Source organism: Canis lupus, chromosome 22 (genome assembly GCF_048164855.1).
Source record: "Canis lupus baileyi chromosome 22, mCanLup2.hap1, whole genome shotgun sequence".
Classification (NCBI taxonomy): Eukaryota; Metazoa; Chordata; class Mammalia; order Carnivora; family Canidae; genus Canis; species Canis lupus.
This window is the reverse complement of record NC_132859.1, coordinates 13,248,004-13,269,386: the sequence shown is the minus strand read 5'-3', so window position 1 is coordinate 13,269,386 and position 21,383 is coordinate 13,248,004. Positions and strand designations below refer to the sequence as shown.

At 36.7% G+C, this 21,383-nt stretch overlaps 1 protein-coding gene across 11 annotated transcripts in view; it reads right to left on the bottom strand.

Moving 5' to 3' along the window:
• The window catches only part of SLC9A9 (solute carrier family 9 member A9), a 655,912-nt gene that overhangs the window by 474,845 nt on the left and 159,684 nt on the right, over positions 1–21,383 (bottom strand). For all 11 annotated transcript variants that reach the window (XM_072792384.1, XM_072792386.1, XM_072792387.1 and 8 more), the window contains 2 exons: positions 17,813–17,890; positions 16,184–16,260 (listed from right to left, as the gene is read on the bottom strand). In XM_072792384.1, coding sequence (XP_072648485.1) covers positions 16,184–16,260; positions 17,813–17,890 — 155 coding nt within the window. The remainder of the gene's footprint in view (positions 1–16,183; positions 16,261–17,812; positions 17,891–21,383) is intronic.

Genomic DNA, 21,383 nt, shown 5'->3' with positions numbered 1-21,383 from the left:
AACTATTACTAAATGCTGAAATTCTTCAATAGGGGAGCAACTGAATAAGAAAAGGCTTTTGGAACTATATAACAATGCCTAAGTATGTCCCTGGTAAACTTATCCATTTGGGAGGCAGGGAGGAAGAGAAAAAGGAGGGTTGAAAATCTATGTAAGAAAATATCTTTAAAAATAGCTGTATTTTCCTAATCGGATATATGGAAAATTAGTTAAATTTAGAAGGAAAAAGAGAAAAATCTTTGGGGAGATTTTTGTACTTTTTTTTTTCCAACAGGAAAACCAATTTCCTTACAAAAAGTTATTCATTACAAGTAGCCAAGCTAAACTGCACATCAGTTGAAGTAATGGATCAGTTGAGTCTAAGAAAAGATTAGAGACACAACTCCCAAAAAGTATAATTTGGGCTGTAATTGAGTGAGTTAATGCTAGTTGACTCGCAAGCTCTGTGCATGTAATTTACTCTAGAGGTTACCTAAATACAGTTCTCCAAACTTCTGTGAACATGGCACTATTACCACTGTGGGACTTTTACAGTGACATGAAGTTATACTTCCTGTGTCCCAAACAATTTCACTGTATTTATATTCATTTCTAGATCTAGCTCGGGGAGGCTTTTTGGGAAATCTCAAAGCCCAAGTGACTTGATGCACAAGTGAAATAATAGATATAAAAAAACAGTTCATTAAAAATTGAAAGTGGTGTATATATGTATGCATAGGTTTGTTATGTATATATATACCATATATATATTATATGGTTATTACCCCATCTACCATAAGTCTCAAACTTTACTTGTATATTGAGTGATTAACAAGAGAATGAATTTCAAGGAGGACACAGGTCATTGATACATTATAAAAAGCATTTCCAGAGATCTAAGAATTAGAAAAAATAAATACCATCCTCAGTTTTAATAAATATCAATGAACAGTATTGGAGAAAGTAATTCCTCTAACACTCAGTTGTCTTATCCATAAAGTAGGATAATTTCTGTCCTTACCTATACTGTATGCTTATGAAATGCAAATGAAAACACTATATGAAGAGGATAAAAACTATGACAATAGTACATTTTGCCTATATTTCTAACATTAGAGTATCCTCTCTATATAAACAGTTCATTTTGAAATTCTTTCTTAAAGCAAATGACATTCACAATAACCACTTTCCAAATGAGTCTCCATTTATTTTCCACTCTTAGAGGATAATGTTTACCTTTTCCTACATTCTTAATTTCTCTCTGCTGGGATAAGGTTGTAATTGCATTTAGCTCTGTGAAGCACAGTGAATAACTTATCAAATAATCAGGTTATTGATTTCTGTAGAGGCCTTAAATTTGTAACCTAGAATAAATACCTTTTTTTGCCTCCAAATTAAAAGCAACACCCTGACAATCATGTCAGCAACTTAGCTGTATATGTTGGAAGCCATTATTATCATAGCGATGGAGAAAATGATCTTCAGAAATGTGATTATTGAGGGACACCTGGATGGTTCAGTGGTTGAGTGTCTGCTTTTGGCTCAGGTCATGATCCTGGGGTCCTGGGATCGAGTCCTGCATCAGGCTCCCCACAGGGAGCCTGCGTCTCCTTCTGCCTATATCTCTGCCTCTCTCTGTGTCTCTCTCATGAATAAATAAATAAAATCTTTAAAAAAAAGAAAAAATGTGATTAATGAACCACAGTCAATTAATATAATACATTGACATATGAACATATGAACATTTCGTGAAATCTCTTATCCACTCATGACTTTATCAATAGGGTAGTTTGGACACTTAGAGAGGAGAGGCAAGACCCTCAAGAGGGCTAATATCCATTCCGTAAAATAGAAGTAGTAAAGTTTAACTTGGGCAATTAAGAAATCTTTGGTCTCACAGCATCTATTCTAAGGCATTGGGAAGGAGACCACTGTATAGGTAAGGCTAACCAGAGGAAAAATTTTCCATTAGCCATAAGAGCCCAGCTTCAGTGCTACTCTTCAGATCCCTGATACACTGATAGAGACGAAGCGTATACTAAGGGCATTGCCAAACTGGTCAACAAAGGTACTACCACCAAAACAGACCAGGTGCACTTTGGGAGTTCATGAGCCTACAAGAATTAGAGTCCTAGGTTTATTTATTTTTTTATTTTTTTTTATTTTTTTCTTTATTTATTTATGATAGTCACACAGAGAGAGAGAGAGAGAGAGAGAGGCAGAGACATAGGCAGAGGGAGAAGCAGGCTCCATGCACCGGGAGCCCGATGTGGGATTCGATCCCGGGTCTCCAGGATCGCGCCCTGGGCCAAAGGCAGGCGCCAAACCGCTGCGCCACCCAGGGATCCCAGAGTCCTAGGTTTAATGAGAACTAAAAGTCTCCAGTTTTCATCCAGTATTGGACCATGGGGGACATAGAAAATATCTGGTATATCCTATTTGCTGTCAGATAAAGAGGTTACGTTAAAGATTTATAATGTCGACATTCTTTTTTTAATTAACAGACTTTCTTTCTTTCTTTCTTTCTTTCTTTCTTTCTTTCTTTCTTTCTTTATTATTTTTGGGTAAGTTCAGATTCACACAAAGATTACATGGAAAGTATTCAACCTCTAAATATGTACCCATATAATCTCTCACTCCCACCCTCAGTATCCCCTATTATAAGCTAATATTGATACATCATTGGTTATTAAAGTCCATAGTTCACATTAGGGTTCACTCTTTGTCTTTGTGGACACTTTTTCTTAAGAACTCTAAGCTTCTACCATAAGTTAAAATACTCAGCAGGAGTCTATGCCATAAATAAGAATATTTATGAAAATATTTTGCTAACCTCTTTAGCATTCTAAGGAAAAAATTAAAAATTGTTTTGATAAAGTGAGGAAATTTTTATTATAGATATAAATATATATTCTTATGATGAGAAAAAATTTAATGGGGAATTAGGCTAATGAATGAGCTTAATGCAATATAAAGTACATGGTAATGGTTGGCACACAGTAAAAACTCAATAAATGCAAGCAATTGTCATCATTATAGTTAACACTTTTCATACTTGTAGAACTTATGTAAAGAGAGGGAAGGTGATATACGGTATCTTTGGGAATCTGAGGAAAAGACCGTGTAATCTATTTTACAAACCACTGGAACAGAGGTTCCAAAAAATAATCCAGTGAAAATCAGGTCAAATTCATATAGATGTTAAAATCACACTTACATATTGGTGGAAGAGAATGCAACCGCAGGAAAAAGAGTCAAGAATCATATGGAAATAACGACCGTAGGTACCTATGATCCAGTAGCATTGACCTTCAAGATTACACTTACTCACTGAAGCTAAAACACTTACGTCATCTTTCATATGCATGATTCTGTTGATAATGTAGCTTGCCTATTGGAAACCTTTATAGCTACCTCTCATGCAGTGGGATTTAGTAAGTAAGGGTAAGATAGAGCAATAAAGCATCTCAGAATTGTAGTCAAGATTGACTTCTATTCCTTTTATTGGGGCCATTTCATTTTAATGACATCAGAATGTAATTGCTAAATCAGGTTGAGCGCCTCCCCCACTGGTAGTACTAAAGTCCCTAGACCAGAACACTGGGCTTTTCTCATTGACGGCTCTGTGTGCCTGACTGACAGAATTCTTCCAATTATCTTCTACATAATACACATACAATATTTGACCCGGACATGTGCATGGACACAGATTTACATATTAATCTTGTAGATGCAAAATAGAAAAATAATTGATTTGGTTTAGTTTCAAAGATACCTGAATAATATAGATTAAACGTAGGTTAAAATTACCTTGATTCTTATAAATCTGTCCTTACTAAATACTAAGCAAGGTATTAAACCTCTCTATCAGTTTGGGAGGATAGAATAGCAAATTTATCTAGGGCTTTTGGTAATATGCGGATTAAGATTCAGGAAGTCTGGGTTGAGACCTAAGATTACCTTTCTAAAGTTCCAGGTGCTGTTCCTGCAGGTCAATGGATGTAATTTAAGTTGCAATGGTGAGTGTAGCATACAAGCTCTGGAGTCAGTCACACCTTGGAAGTTATTTAAGCAATCTGAGATTCAGACTTCTAATTTTTAAAAAAGGCAATAATAGAAGTATCTATTTCTACTCGTGTTGTGAAGATTAAGTGAGATGATAAATGCAGAATGGTAAGTTCAAAGCCAGGAACATAGAAAATGGACCCAAAAAAGCTAGCTTTTGTTGTAACTTTTGTTATTTCTGTTACCTTTTTGCCAGTGAAAGGATAGGTATTTCTCAAATCTCATTAATTCATTGATCACTTGGCAATACACGAACTCTTATTAACTCCTACTAAAAAAGCATAACTAAGAGATTAAGTCTACTAGGGAACATAAAACAGGGATGGAAGAGAATAACACATGAGATCCAAACTGTATCAGATTTGACGGTCAAATGCAGAGTGACCTTATGGTTAAAGCCAAAAAGTGGATAATCACTCATAATGGCCTTTATTTTTCTAAATCTGTTCAATAGCCATGCCTTGTCAGTTGCATCTCCCCATCTGCTCTCAGCTCCAACCAAGTAGTCTCTGGATTTAAACAAACATCACCTCCTAATTGTTCTCTTGCGTACTACCTCAACTTCCTCTCATCCATTTTTATATTCTAGTCAGACTGACATTTTAGAAAATACATCTCCCCCATTTAGCACCCTGAAGCCTACAGAACCATGTCCAAACTCCCAAAGAAGGTTTACATTCAGAATCTAACTTCCCTCTCCACCATCTTTATCTCACACTGCTTCCTGTCCTTGGTCTGGTCTCCCTTGACAAAAGGCAGGACTGAAGTTCCATCTTGCTACTAGCCTCCCACATGCTATCCTCTTTGCCTGAAAGGGCATCTCCCAGATTTTTGCCTGGCTACCTCCTTTGAAATAAATTTAAGATTTCAGGTTAGCAGTCATTTCCCCAGAAGCCTCCTCCTGGCCCCTGAGTGTGCTCCCACAGCCCCTTCTACCTATCTCTTTGTAGCTCCTACCACACCAGACCCTACCTTCAAGCAGACCCTCCAACTCTATTTCTTTGCACCATTCACTTCTTGCTCAGACTCACTGTAGTTGTACTTTTGCCCCCTTCATAGACTATAAGCTCCAGGCTACCTGGAACTGGGCCATTTTCTTACTCATCACGCTGCTCAACTGCAATACTCAGAAAACAAAATGTTGAAAATGAAACCATTTATAATATTATACAATATTCCTAGGATTAAACTGAATAAAAGTTGTGCAAGACTCTTAGAGTGAAAACTTTCAATTTTTATTAAATGACTTACAGGAAACATAAAAGGGAGACACCAGATTTTAGGAACAAAAAGGCAGTATCATATATATGTCAGTTCTCGCTAAACTAATCTATGGATTTGATGCAATTCTAATCAAAATACCAACACGGTGAGTCAAAAAATTAGATAAGTCTAAAATTTTACAATAAAAGAAAAACATCCAAATAGTTATGATACTTATGAAGAATAATGTAGGGAAGGAGGTAAGATTTAGGTATTAAGAGTTAATTACTAAAAGGCAATAATAATTAAAATAGGATGGTATTGTCACAGGGCTAGAGAAATTGATCATGAAGAAGTCTGACAAAAGTCAGCATTAGTGAGGATTTGGTGCAATGGAAATGCTTATACCTGCTGGTGGGGACATCCCTTGGGAAAACAATTTGGTTGCACATTCCATTCCAAATTCATTACTTAAAAGATCTTTTTACATGGGCCCCGGGGGTCTTGTACAGGAATATTCATAGACGGAAGCAACTCTGTCCATAGAATAGGTACAATGTGGAATATTCACATATTTGCATATTATCTATAAAAGTGAATGAACTATAGCTGAAAACCAAAATATGGGTGGATTTTTTTAAAAAAAGTCATGAGTGGAAAAAAAGTGAATGGCTTGACAACAAAGAGTACAATAATATTTTTATAAAGCTCCAAAGTACATGGAAACACTATAAGTAAAATTCAGGATAAGGTTTACCCCTAGGGATGGGAGATCATGGAGAATAGGGAGGAATATACACAGGTAAGTTTGAGAGTTTGGATAATGTAGTTTATGGTTAGGTGAAGAACTCATTGGCTTCCATTTTTAAGAAATTCTTCAAGACCCTGGAAGGGTGGAATAAAATCCATGTGGCATAGTTCCTTAACCTTATTTCTTCTTAAACTATTCAAGCAAAGTGAATAAGCTGCCAGGATCAAGCTTTTGCCCTCTCCAAAGCTACCCTCTTTTCCAGAACACCACCACCAGCCAAATGAATGTGGATGCAAACCAGGCTTGATGTGATAGCCCTTGACAAGGAAAGGGTAGCCATGGAAGAAATCCCCTCAGCAGAGATACTGTTGCATTTATGACTAATATGGCCACATTTCCGCCTCTACATTCTCTGCATCACTATGGTAAAAAGAGCAACTGGAGTTCCCGACTTAAACAAAACTTCTCCATAATTGCCTGCTCTATCTGAGCAAGGGCCAATTTTCCATGAATGTCCCCTAGTAGCATAAAATATTAGTGACTCATTCTCTCTACCTTATCTCCTTTGAGCTTTATATATCTATATCTTTCCATAAAAGTTTTATATCGAAACCTAGATAGAGCATTATAAGATATTTCTTAGTAAGTCACTTAAGTCATCAGGCTAGGAATTCATTATTACCACTTCCAGAATATCGGGAAGCCTAACAGAGAAAGCCAGTGAGTTAGGCTCTCTATGGTTGACTTGATTTTCCATCGTTTTCTTTTGTAGCCATAGACTTTATTCCAGGTTCTGAATCTCTCTTGCTACTGCAAGCCCTTACCTTGAAATCCCTGAAGATATTTTATAATTCCTTCCAGTGGTAGACCACAAATATGTGGCAAATATGACCACAATAATTCTTCCCATCCCTGTATGCATACTCCTTTGTAATGTGGCTTCATCATATCTCTCCATCAAGAGCTGAAACCTATATCCCCATGCCTTGAATCTTGGCTGCTCTTATGATAATCTTACCAATACATCATGATGAAAGTGATATTATGTGACTTCTGGGACTGGACCTTAAGAAGTCTTGCATTTCTGTTCCTATCACCTTGGATTGCTGCCCTAAGACTACTATGGGAAAAAGCCAGGGTAGCCTCCTGGGAGATGAGAGGCTCCATAGAACAGAGCTGAGTCCCCAGATCAACTAGCCAATAGTCAGAATCAGCCACCAGACATCTGAGCGAGCTCATCCTGGTCTACCTAATCCCAGTCAAGCACCAGATGACTGTGGTCACATAAGTGACGCAAGGTGAGAACCACAGAACTGCTCAACTGAGTGCAACCTAAACTATTGAGCCACAAAATTGTGAATAAAATGGTTGTTGTCTTAAGCTACTAAGTTTTGGGAGTGTTTTGTTACAAAGCAATAGATAATTGATTATCTTTTATCCAAGGGGGGTTGTGTGGTGGTGGTGGTTGTGTGTGTATGTGTGTGTGTGTGTGTGTGTGTGTGTGTGTGTGTAAAAGCTGGGCCACATTTACTATAGCTCTTCCATCAGATTTTGGACACATTGAGAAAAATTTTTAATTTGACAGTGCTGAAGAATGAAAGTGATCTGGAAAATTCCAAGACTTGACTATTTCATTTCAAAGGAATACTACAGCTAGAATCTTTTAGTAGGGATTATTTAATAATCAGACTTCTCAGTAAATTCTTTTTTTTTTCAGAAAGAGTATGTTTCAATTATTCTCATACATTTTTTCTTTCATTAGTACATTTATTTTTTTGCCTCAACAGTTTAATTTTTTTTCCTTCTGCATGATGTTCAACATTTCTTAATTTGGAGTTAGGTTTTATAGGCTTTCCTTCTTGATTCTTTCAGAATTTATTTTTTTCTGTCCTGTTCTGTCATTCTTATCACTGACATCTACGGGTGTGATAGTAGAACTAGACAGGTGACTAATGCAAAGATCCATATGGCTCTGACAACTCCTTTATCTCCAAGCTACTTCTCTGATGTTCTCCACAGTCCCCTCCATCCTACCTTTTGTTTCTTCTCGTCAAAAACTTCACTCTCCTCTCTACTGCCAGAAATACAGCCCATACATGCTGTGATATGGATATGAGAAACCACACTGCTAAGCAGCTTGGGCTATACTTGACAGATTAGAGATTATTTTTTCTTATTTGGCTGTGTCAGGGCAGCAGTGTATTTATTTTTCTCTTTGACACAAGTGACAGCTATTACTGTGCCAGCTCCGAATCTAGAGAATAAATGAATGCACAGAGGAGACATGGGGCCTTCCAGTCTGACTCAACACAGCCTCCCTGAGCTCTGCTGTTTTGCAGCCTACTGAAAATGGACTCTCAGGAAGCAGCAGCCCAGACATTGTCTCATGGGATGGTGAGAAAAACATGGTTGGGAGGGAGGGGGTAAGGGGAGAGGAAAAGGAAGAGAGAAGGTGGAGATATATGAGAGAAGAGAAGAAAAATATAGGGCTTTGTGGTTGATAAGAATGAACCAGGGGGATACTGGCAAATACACTCTTGGCGCCTTTGCCTCCCTGTTACTGCCTGCCAAACTGAGTTGTTCTTATTAAAACACACAAAGAGAAACAATAAAAGAATCAGTGTTTCCCAGAAATGGAAGTAAGCAGCATAATCAAGCAGAGTTTTATAAATGTTTTAAATAGCACCTTCTATTTGTTTTTTCTTTTATTTTCTTTTTAACATAATTGATACATGCAAGAAAATATATAGAAAATATATGCAAATTATATAAAACACCCGAAAACACACTCTAATCCATGAGCCAGAATATTACTAACAACTTCTTTCTTTTTTTACGTGTTTCTTTCATCCCATTCTTTTCCCTCTCCCCCAGAAATAACCATTTCCCTGAATTTTTGTTTTTAATTCCCCTCCTTACTACACAAATGCATTTATGCCTTCTCACCTACATGCATGCACACTTAATACTGTTTAATCTTCATCATTTATGGACATTATAAAAATCTTGCCATACTACATGTAGTCTTATGGGACTGGATTTGTTGAATCTGTGATTCATCCACACTATCATAAGCAACATTACTTCATGGTTTTTTACTGCTGGGTAATATCATGTTATACAGATTTAGTTGCTCATTCTCCTTTTAGTGGAGTATGAGTTGTTTTCAAGTTTTTGCTATTGTGAACAATGCTGCTACAAATATTTTTATGCATGTTTCCTAGTGCATATGTGCAAACTGTTCCCTAAGGAAAATTCTAAGAAACAGAGTTATAAGGCATATCAATATGAACAAAGTATATAAGAATATATTTATAAATTTAAAAATTATACATTCCTAGATATATACTTATATTTATACAAGCTAAAAAGTAATAAAATGTAATCCTGAAGAAGAGTATCCTTTTTGCCTTATCTTATGGGATACAAAGACTTATAATGAAACTATAGCAATTAAGATAGTGAGACAGTAGTGCAGAAATGGATTACAGACCAAATACAGAACCAGAAAAAATTAAGGGTCTAGAGAAAGAAACCACAGTACATAGTACGGGAGGCATAGTAGGTCCTGGGGAATGGCAGGACTAGACAATAAATGATGTTAGAATAATTGGTTACCCATCTGAAAAAGAAAAATTGGTTTTCTATTTCATATCATATGTAAAAACATCAGTTCCAGAAAACGAACTTACTGTAAAAGGCAAAACTTCAAAAACACTTCAGAAGAAAATACGATTCTAACTCTAGGGTGGGAAGGGATTTATTAAGCAAAACATAAAAATGCTACCCATAAAAGAAAAAATTTATAAATTTCACTACATTAAATTTCAGAACTTCTGTTTAATAAAGGACATCATGAACAAAGTAAAAGCACAAGACCAAAGTAGGAGAAAATACTTGCAACATATATAGCTGAATATGGGTTGACACATAAAAAAATATGGCAAATCAATGAAATATGAAACATAAAAAGTGTGGCAAATTAATGAAAATATGATAAAACAATTTAGCAGGAAAATGGAGAAAAGAATCTGAGCAAGTATCATATGAAAATATAATCAAGTTCATTAAGAATCAAGGAACTACAAATAAAGACCACAATACAATAATTTCATTTCACACCTATTAGATTGCCAAAAAACTAAGAGGAAAAACTGATACAACTGCTTTGGAAAATGATCTGGCATTACATTGTAAAAATAAATGTTCATTTGTAGATCCTACCACCTGGCATTTCCACCCTTAGGTATATACATGGGATGGCCACAGATTCTGGGAACACAGACAAATACATAATAACTGGTTTATTGTTACTATATTATAATACATGATAAAATAATAGTATGCATATTTCCAGACTTTATGACTCCCCTGAATGCAGCCTAGAGACTTCCTCAGTTCTAATTAAATATGGCAATATGTAAAATCCTTCCTGTCCCAACTACTTCTGCTCAGGCGCTTAAAAACATACTAGTTCTTTGTGTTTGTGGATAGCAATTTCCTAGAAAATCTGAATTAACAGTGAAATCTGTGCAGACCCTCTCCCATGAAAAATTCATGGGGAATTTAAAGGGGCTCACTGACTCCTTAAAGTCCTTCTGTATCATCTCAGATCCATGTTTTCTGGGTTAAGAGAATTCCTAACTCTCTTGAATCATTCTCTTTCCAGGGCTAGAATTTAAGGAACTGAGGTATGCCTTAGCCTCCATCTAGGAACCATACCTGTTCAGGTTTTGACTCTAGACTAGAAAATGTGTTCCTTCTTCCAGGTTTAGGAATCAGCATTTTGAGAATACTAACACTCAACACACTTTATCCTAGTTAAGAATAGAATAGCAGTAATTTCACAACCAGCACCAAGGGTACTTAGGCCTAAAGGTCCCCAGGTCAGCAGGCATGATGATACCAGAAGGCAAAGCAAGAGCTTCCATGAGGCCCCTTCACTCATATGCCTGATGGACAGATGGGCAGTGTGAGGCTTAGTTTCTGTGGTGTGCATTTAAACACCCCAGTGGGAAAATCAATACTCCAGAGGAAGATAAATAATATAAACAACCTCACATTTATGAATCCAGGTTACCCAGAGACCAGCAATTCTAACCAAGTAAAATGAATTATATCATCCCTCTAACTACCTCCATTAGGAAAAGACAGGTACCATTTCTACTTTGCAATTTTATTGCTCATTCTTAACTATTCAGATTTTTTATAATTGTCAGCCACCATGATAAGTGTAAGAATGTGAAATTATTGAAGATATGGTCTGTCTGACAGATATAGTTACCAATAGTAAAACACTATAGAAATGTAAAGTATCATATTAGGAAAAGAAGCAGGATAAGGAGATTCTAAGATTATGTGTTTTGAAGTGAGACTGGATCTGCCATTTACTACCATTCACTTATCGTGCAATCCTGGGCAAATCTCAGCCTCAACATCCTTCCATGTCAAGTAAGGTTAATGATAGTACCTATCTCACAGAGGCATTGTGATAATAAAATGAGACAATGTCTGTAAAAAGCATAGGTCAGTGTCTGGCACATGAGATGAAATTTAAAAAGTAAGCTATTCTTAAAATTAACACCTCATTCTTCATCATTTAGATCCATATTCCTTTCTCCAAGTATTTTTGAAATTATGGAATTTAACTCCTCACTAACAGAAAAATTAAAACAATGTAATTTTCATTACTCTTAAAGAAGCATTTCATTGAAAATAGTAAGTTCTAAAGACAAAATGTATGTGCTGACAGGAAGCATTAGGTAGGTTGTCCTTGTGATGATACATCTGTGTCATACACAAGGGTAGAGACATAGGGCCAAAGATAAAGGAATAGTCTCCAAACGTGGAGGAGATGAATAGAGAAATATTTTAAATATATGGGTTTTATTTAAAAACAGAGATGTATCTAAGATTTTTCTTAAATGGTAAGATGGGAGGTGGTTAAATTCTTGAAGAACATAAACAAATTAAAATTAAACTTTTTCTAAAAAAAAATAAATAAAATTAAACTTTTTCTAAAGTTTCTTTGATTTTATTGCCAGAAGTCGTATTGTTGAACTTTCTCATGAAATATAAAAGATGGTCTACATCTAATTTCTGAAATTATGTGAGGTTAATAAAACTTAACTATGAATTTCCTTCATTCAAACAGACCCAATGACCTCAATTCCTATAAAGCATCTGAGTCCAGATCTAAAACCAACCTGTAGTTTGATTCAATCCAGTCTTTACCTACAAAAGACCACGGCCCACTAGCTCAGTTTTCATTCATGCCCCCAAATCACTCTTCATAGCCTTCACATTCTCATAAATTCCTGATGCCAGGCTTCACTGCTCTCTGTCAGCTGATTCTCCAGCATTTTAGTTTCTACACTCTCTTACGCTGCTTACGAAACCTACCTTCCAGCTTTGAATCTGATGCAATGTTCCCGCACCCACCAGGACTAATGTACCTGAAGGCATAGAAAATCCAACTACCTCATCCCTCTCCACTCAGTGACTCCCCAGAATCTACCTCCTCTGTGACATTTTTCTCAGTTCAATCTAGGGCTGCCCTGAATCTCTGCTTCTGCCCATTTCATGCAAGTATGAGTATACCTGCATAAACCCAGGCATTCCTTTTACCTCTTAAAAATGTGAATTCCTTTTGAATGGGATTCCCAAATGAAAATCTTTCATATCTGTGAGAACTCCTATGGGGCTAGTGAAGAAACATGTGGTATGTTAGTGAATATTGACTGATGTATTCAATTTTATTTTTTAGTTTAATGTTTTACATTTTATTTTTTCAGTAATGATAATAAATAGAAGTAAAGCACATTTTGGGCATTAAGAATTTGACTCTGGAGCCAAACTATTTAGTTATTAATGTCAGCTCTGTTACTTACACTGTGTTCTCTCTAAACCTCAGATGTCTCAACTGTTAAATGAGGGTAATAATAGTATCTACTTAATAGGGTGATCTTGGGGATCCCTGGGTGGCTCAGGGGTTTAGCTCCTGCCTTCCACCCAGGGCATGATCCTGGAGTCCTGGACTCAAGTCCCACATCGGGCTCCCTGCATGGAGCCTGCTTCTCCCTCTGCCTGTGTCTCTGTCTGTCTCTCATGAATAAATAAATAAATCTTTTTTTTTAAATAGGGTTATCTTGAGGATTAAATTAAATAATCCATGTACTTTAAAAAAGGGCATGCTACATATGTATCAAGCACTCAATGAATGTTTGTTGTGTTGTTCTTACAACTAATTAATTGAATCTGATGATCAAAATTAATTAATTTACTAGGAAAGTATAACCAGTTATTTTCTAAGGCTTGAGTGTGTGTTTGAACAACTCCTACAATGAGAATCACTAACTTGCCAAAGTGTCAGTTTGGCCTGAATTCAAGTTTGTGCCTTTCCTTCAGAAGTTCTGAAATTGTATCTGGAGAACAATAGCATAAAAATAAATTCTTGTTTCTCATCACACAGCACCCAAAACAACTGGAGTTGCCAATACTTTCTTTACTTCTGCTCACAGGATGAATGTGAAATCACAAATCACAGCTCCTAGGGTTTGAATCCAGCAGATACTCCAATTCCTGTCCCATTTAACCTCTTTGTGTTAGACACTGTCTACCCTCCCTTTCTCTCTTCCACTGACTTCCAGACACATGTCCTGCCTATTTTCTTCCTATATCTTGGGCCCATTACTTCATAGTCCTTTGTGGTTATCTCTTCCCGTTCTTCAGATAATGCTGTTGCCCAGGTAACTTCCTTCTCACTCCATAAACTTGCCTCGGATTACTCCATTATCTCTCAGGATTTCAACATGTTGATGACTCCACGTCCATCTTTACTGCCACTGTCTGAGGCCAGGCCCTTACAGTTTTCAACCTGGCTTATGGAAATTACCTCTTAAATTGTCCCCTGGCTGCCATCTTTTCCCCACTTTAAAATTTCTCCTTCACACAACTGCCAGAATGACTTTTCTTAAGTATAAATCTGACCTTGTCACCCTCAAACTAAAGTTCTTTAATGGTTTCTTTTACCTTGCTGAATAAGACCTTAAAATCTTCAAACTACCTATCCCTTCTGCACTTTAATGACCCACATTAGGAAGGTGTCCTACAAGTTTTTGTTGTTCAGATTATGCCAGTTCGAACAAAGCAAAGGGTTGTAAAAGTTTTCCCAGGGCTATACTTTTATTCAAATCACTTTCCATCAAAAATCATTGATTGCAGCCTTAAAATCAGAAGAGGTTATCAGCTCCAGTAAATGAATTTTACCAAATCTCCTGAACTGAATGTTTTTAGAAAAGTCAGTTACACACACACACACACACACACACTACATTGTTGCTCCTTTTAAAAAATAGATTATAGAATTCTCATGATGGTGAAAGCATATTGCATAAAATAATATACTCAAGTATACTTACAATCAGACAAAGGAAATAGGGTAATAATGAAAACTGACTATTCCATAATTTAACAGCATTGTCCACAAGTTTAGAAAATTTAGATCCATTATACATTTCAGATCCCATTATAGAACTGCTAATCATCAATCTTTGCTACAAACTGATGCACATTGTTGAGAGTCCAGACATTTCAGAGCCTTCTGTCAATGTATATGAACAATGTAGAGGGATGAACAGGAATTCCAAAAGAAAGAGGGGATGATGGTAAGACCTGCTGAATCAGGAGCCAAAGTCTGAATTCTGTCCTGACCATGGCCATATATATATATATATATATATATATATATATATATATATATATATATATATTCACACACATATTTCTTAAGACAACTGATTAAATTTTCAAGATGTTACCTTCTTTATCTTCAGAACAAGGGGCTTTAATACATGAATCTCTAAGGCTCTTGCCACTTTTGAAATTTGAATATTTAGTTATGGCATACCCACAGAATAGAACAGAACAAGGGGCTTTAATACATGAATCTCTAAGGCTCTTGCCACTTTTGAAATTTGAATATTTAGTTATGGCATACCCACAGAATAGAACAGCTCTCCTCTAAACATTCTTTGAGAAGGATAAAATCCATGTTTGCCTCTCAGCCATAGTTTAAAGACCTCTTAGGTGCTCAGACTTAATCTATATTCCTGCAAGCCTCTACCGTCAGGTACTAAAATCTTTAGCTATCTCACTGCCCTAACTATGCTGGACATTTTCATGTAATGTAGCCTGAGTCATTCTAGGCTTGAATCAATAAAAATTTAACAGAGAATTCAACATAACCCGCCCCCCGCCCACTCCCCTGTCCAAGTAATGATACCTCCTTAGTTTTCTAGTGATATACATGGAATACTTCATAAGGGAAGAACTGAATAAGTGAGGAACATGTGTTTTTAGCTTCAGCTTCTTACATTAGGGCTATAACAGCTGTATGCAGTAAAATGCAAGGGTAGAGTTGGCTGTATCAGACAATTTAAGACATCCACACCATCAGAGTCATAGCAGCTAAACATATTCTTCAGTGGAGATTTAACGTATTAGATAGGATTATAAGAGAATTGGATTGGCGTCATGATTTTGCATCATATTTTGCTTTGTGGTGAGCTGCAAGCCAGAGTCTGTATGGTTAGACTTGGGGGCTTAGCAACATAACAAATAAAATATAGTGAGAAAGAAACAAGGCTGCATTCTATAGTGTATTAACTGAAAAGCCATCCCAGCATTAAGCAGCTCTGCTGATATTTATAAATGTCTGTCTCAGGCTGTCTCTTATAAACTTCCACTTATAAAGCAAACCCTTGACATATAGCTACTATTATACTCCTGCAAATAAATACAGGTAGGGTCCTGCAAAGAAGATGAAAAAAGAATGCAGTGTGCTTACCTGCATTATTCAAGGAAAAAAAAAAAAAAAAAAAGAAGGTGGGGAATGCAATGTGCTTCACATAACTCAAACCAAATTATCCACATTCCCTAAGTCAGAGGTCCAAAACTCACAGAGCAAAGCCAGCAATCTAATTCCAGTTTGCTTTGATTTGAAGGCTTGTGTTTGTCAGAAGACACATAAGCTTTGGAATTGAGTCAGAAAAATGTGTAAAGATGTGATATACAGAAAAAGGTAGACGATTCACCCTGGCAGTGTGAGTCCAGGAAGAGTGAGATTCCTCCCACAGATCACTGGCCCCCCAGCCACCTGGAACAGGAGTTCCGGATGTCACTTACCCTATGACGATGCAGGAAATGGCAGTTCCCAAGAAGGCATATGTTAAAATAGATCCTAAGTTTTGAAAAAAGTGTCTCTGGGGAGAAAAGAATATTTCATATAGCACATCCATGTATTTTCTTAGTTTAACAGGAAATTTTTTAAAATGCACACACCATGGACCCTCCCTTCCCACTCTGTTTAGGCAAGCTTCGGCTTTGGAGTCTTAGTTCCTGGTCTTACTGTACAAATAAGGCTGAACTGGTTTATACTGCAAAGGACAGAGGGTTCTCAAAGAAATGGGGGAACAAATACATCCAGAAAACAACAGGGTAGAGATGAGAGAATGACCGCCAAAACTGGCTGGGCCTGAGGGAGAGGGTAAAGAGTCAGGGCAGCATCCATGCAGGACTCTGGAATGATTAACGGAAGACAAAGTTTTTAAAAAAATTTTGTTGTCAGTGGAACCCCTTGGGCATTTTAAAAATACGGTTCTAAAAGATTTTAGTTGCCTTTGAATTACTGGATCTCTGACTTATATTTCTTCTGAATGTAATGAAACAAAATCTTATCACCTCCGACAATTTATTTTAATGAATCGCACAGAATGATGCCCAGTATTAAGGCTGTAGGGATAAGGAAGGATGACCTGAGTAAACGCAGCCTTCTAAGTCTCCTGCAATGCTGGCTTTGGAAAGCTCCCTTCCAGCTCTTTAAGTGGGAGCCCAGCAGTTGAAACTGACAGCAGCAAGAGGGAGCCTGGAGTACGTGAGAAAATCAGGTCTGTGTTGAACAAGCTGCCTGGCTGCTGGAGCCGCCAGGCCAAGGGGATGGGAGTCCCCCAGTCTCGGAGGCAGGGTGTGGGCAGCAGGAAAGCGGTGGCACTACCTCTGCCTCTCAAAATTCATACAGGCCAGAGCCTCAGTCTGTGGTACAGGGGGTGCTAGCACTTAAAACTATTCAGGGAATTACTAATCTCTGAAATGTGCACAGTCGGGTGGTACCTAAGTAATGGGAGGCTAGAGCACAGAAGCCACAAAACTGCTTTCTCTCTATGAGCATCAACAGCTAAGTATCAGCAAAGGCCTCTTGAGGTTTCACTCTGATTGAAAAACCCAGTATCTATCTCAATTAACAGCTAACTCTTTGGTTACAATCATCTAGAATAATATTGTCCAATAGAAATATAATGTAAGCCATGGACGTTGTTTAAGATTTTTCTAGTAGCCCCATTAAAGTAAGTTTTAAAAAGTGAGATGAATTTTGATAATATATATCTTCTTTAACCCAATATATCCAAAACATTATCATTTCTGCATGAAATCAATATCACATAATGTAGCTATTTTACATTCTTTTTAAATACTGAGTCTATGAAATCCAGTGCATATTTTGCACTTACAGCATGTCTTCATTCAAATTAGCCACATTTCAAGGGCTTAATAGTTACATGTGACCAATGGCCAGTATATTGGGCAGAGCAGATTTAGAAGAATTCTAAGCATGTCGAATTTGAATCTTTAGCACATAATCTAATATAATGATATCTTTATGAAACAAATAAACCCATAAAATAGTTGTTTTTTCATTAGCACTGGTACAATTCTCTACTTATGGATAAAAGAAAAAAACAATCACTGTGTATTTACCTTCTTCAGGCTGTATCCTGCATGAAATATAATTGGTGGCAGTAAAACATTGAAGAAGATTTCTGGATCAAATGTCATCTGCCAGAAAAAATAAAAGAGCAGTTAGGAAGATGCCCCTTTGGGTCACTAAAAAATGTGATTTAAAAATACAGTTATAGTCATCTCTGCTAAGTTTCTATGAGGCATATTAGCATGCTGTTAAATTACACAGGTGAAAGTAAGAAAAAATGCAAGCTTAGAAATTCATAAATCCAATACAACTGCGAAGTAATACATTCAATGTAAAGCCTATAGTCCATTCCATGGCTAATAACTCAATAAAAACCCTCTGGGCAAAGAAAACTCTTTGCCTTTATTTTGGTTAGTTGTTCATTCTTCACATTTTAAATGTTTTCTTTTTTTTCTGGTCCAAGAAATTTTCTGGTAGTGCTCAAACATTTTAGCTTCTGACAAGAATATATTTAAACTTTTCCCAAATAAAACATTTTTAAAAATTTGGTCTTAGTTTTCCTTACTTTATCCAATTCCCGAGTTTAAAACATTTTCCAGACTCTGTGGAAAAAGATATTTGATTTATTTATTCATGAGAGACATACAGAAAGAATGGCAGAGACATAGGGAGAGGGAGAAGCAAGCTCCCTGTGGGGAGCCTGATGCAATATTCAATCCCAGGACACCGGGATCACTCCCTGAACTGAAGGCAGATGCTCAACCACTGAGCCACCCAGGCATCTCTCTCTTTTTTTAAAGATATTATTTACGGAAAAATCTATTTGAAAATGAAAATGGATTTTTCTGATATTTGTTTATTGGCTTTTATTTAAATGTTAAATTTGGGCAAAAAAAATAATTACTTGTGAAATACAATGAAATGAAATATGAAGACTCTTGAATCCAATATCCACTATTTGCTAGGAAGTCCGAAAATTAAACTCTTTTAATATTTAAATCTCACTTAGACTCATCCTCTTCTTTCTCTACCCCACTCCACAAACACAGACACAATGGTATTCATTATTCACCACTAGGGCCTTTTTACCATTACAGTGTTCATAAAATCTTTCAGATGTATGGGTTTCACAACTATAGTATCTAATTTTCTCTCCCTTTTTTGCCTTAATTCTAACTCATCTCTAAAGCTGGATTTCAGAAGCTACTCTTTTCTGAAATCCACTTTGATTTCCCAGTCACTTCTGTGCTCTTTCAGCACTTTGTATCTTCCTTCTCTGTTTCCGTAACAGCCCCTCAACTCTACTCATGTAATATTTGAGAAGGGGTAGGTGCAGGAAGTAGGAGTCACCTAACTCAGCCAGGTCCCTTCTCAGAACCTTAGTCATCCATTGATGCTACACGGCTTGTATCAATGAGCATTCAGGTGGATCAACTATGGCCCATCCATAGCTCTCTGTGCCTTAGTTTCTTCATCTTTGGAATGAATATAATAATGTGATATCTATTTCTAAGGTGGTTATAAAAATTAAACCAATTAATATTTGTAAAGCCCTTGCTGCATTGCCTAATATTTAGTAAGCACTTTTAAGTACTTATTACTAAAGAAAATAAAATATTTTGCAAGTTATGCTATTTGAAGAAATTGCCTTGTTGTTAGGAATTCTTGAAGGCTATGGCTGTGTAAAATTTGGGCCAAGATATTTATGTTTCCTTCTAAGTTTGCTCTTTTTTCTAAGATTACCTGATATACTATTATTGATCTATTTTTATGAGGTCTCTTTGAAAGTATATCAATTGCATATTTGAAAGTTTTTAGCAAAGAGATATATTTCTGAGTGCTGCAGGAATGAAGCAATGCAGCTGTGATCATCTGGAAGAAAAAAAAAACACAGTGGCACCAACATTTTGGACAGAAAATCCCTTGCCTCAGCAGTTTTTCTGCAAAAATCAGGTTAATCACTCAACCAGAACATTTCAATAATCAGAATGCCCCATTCCCTGCATGCAGGTTAACTAATGTGCTATTGAATTATATTTTCTGGAGCAGCCAGATGAAACTGGCAGGCTGAGAATGGCATGCAGCATACGAGGATTTATTTGTATATACAAAACAGATTTGTGTTCCTTTCAGACTTGCTATAAGCTTAGGAACTGCTAAATCAGAGTTCTGGGAGTAACTCCAAACCCAGACAATTTCTCAGAAATGGCTGGATCTGCTGCTGTACCAATCTCCAGATGGCGATTCCACATGTCATTTTCCTCAGATTTTGTGTTCAAATCATGGCCTTGGAGGTGAGACTGTTTTTAAGGCCCAAACAATTAAAATTTCTCAATATAGTATGAGGGAGAAAAATCTAAAACAAGTGAAAGCAAAAAGCTAAAATTATTTCAGCTAAGACATCAGTCCATTAAGATACAGAGTGTAAACACCATCCCTGTCCAATAAAACTTCCTGTAATGGTGGAAATATACTCTAATTGTACTATCCAATATGGTAGCCACTAGCCACATGAGCTAGTAATTGAATTGCAGGCTAGTGCAACTGAAGGACTGAATTTTTTATTTTCACATCTCCCGAGTGGTAGCTGGCAAATGCATTTATGCCCATTTTCCAGAGACAGGAGAAGAAATGAATGGCTCAGGGCTAATCAATGTGACAGGCAGATCACTGAGAATTGAGTGTATTTTCATAGGCAAACTAAATGTGTAGTTTCTGAGGAACCAGGAGGCTAACCTAACTATTTAGAATAAGATCTAGGAGTGTTTAAGAGGAGTTGGGACTCAGAAGTGGGTTTTATTATTTTGGTAATTCCTGAGTCTTTTGGAAAAGTAGAAGTAGTTAACACAATAATGTGTTCAATCATCTTTTTTTCATTAAAAATTTAACAAGTCTTTTCTCAGCTACAAAGTACTTAAAGATATAGGATAGATTTACTAAATCCATTAAGGCTATAGTCCGAGAAAGGAAAGACGATATGCAAGCACAGTAAAAGGCATGGGGCTAGGCTGTAATTCAGAGTTCTTTAAGGCAGAAACACCATTCTGGGCTTGCCAACCCTGGGAGGTTTGATGTTTAAGCAGCATATGAACTGGGTTTTGAAGGATAGATAGAAGCCTATCCATGGGGCACCACCATACAGAACAGGATCCCTTGTCTGTCCTGGGGGCAGTAGGCCAATTCACCAAGCCACAGAGGAAACTGGTAGCTTCCTGGAGTTTCAGTTATACTCTATAGCAAGTGATTTGAAACATTTTAAATATTAAAATAAATGCATAGTAAAAAAAAATCTCAAAAAGTCTGTATGTGCTTTTACTATAAATAGGAGACTTCAAAGAAAACTTGGCTAGCTCAGGGCAGGCAGCTTTGAGACATACCTAGAGACAGCTCAAGAGTATGCATTTCCTTTCCTCTGCCCTAAGTTATGCTTTTGAGAGGAGGTGCCAGACACACTTGGGAAATAGAAATAGACAGTGTAGGGCTCCTGAGAGATAGGAGAGGAGTTTAATGCAGATGGATATTACCTAGACTATGAGCTCTCTCTGATCCTGTGGAGATAGATTTAAACTACATTCATTCAAACATGGAGAAAAGTAAAACTATTTTATAGAGGTAGAATTA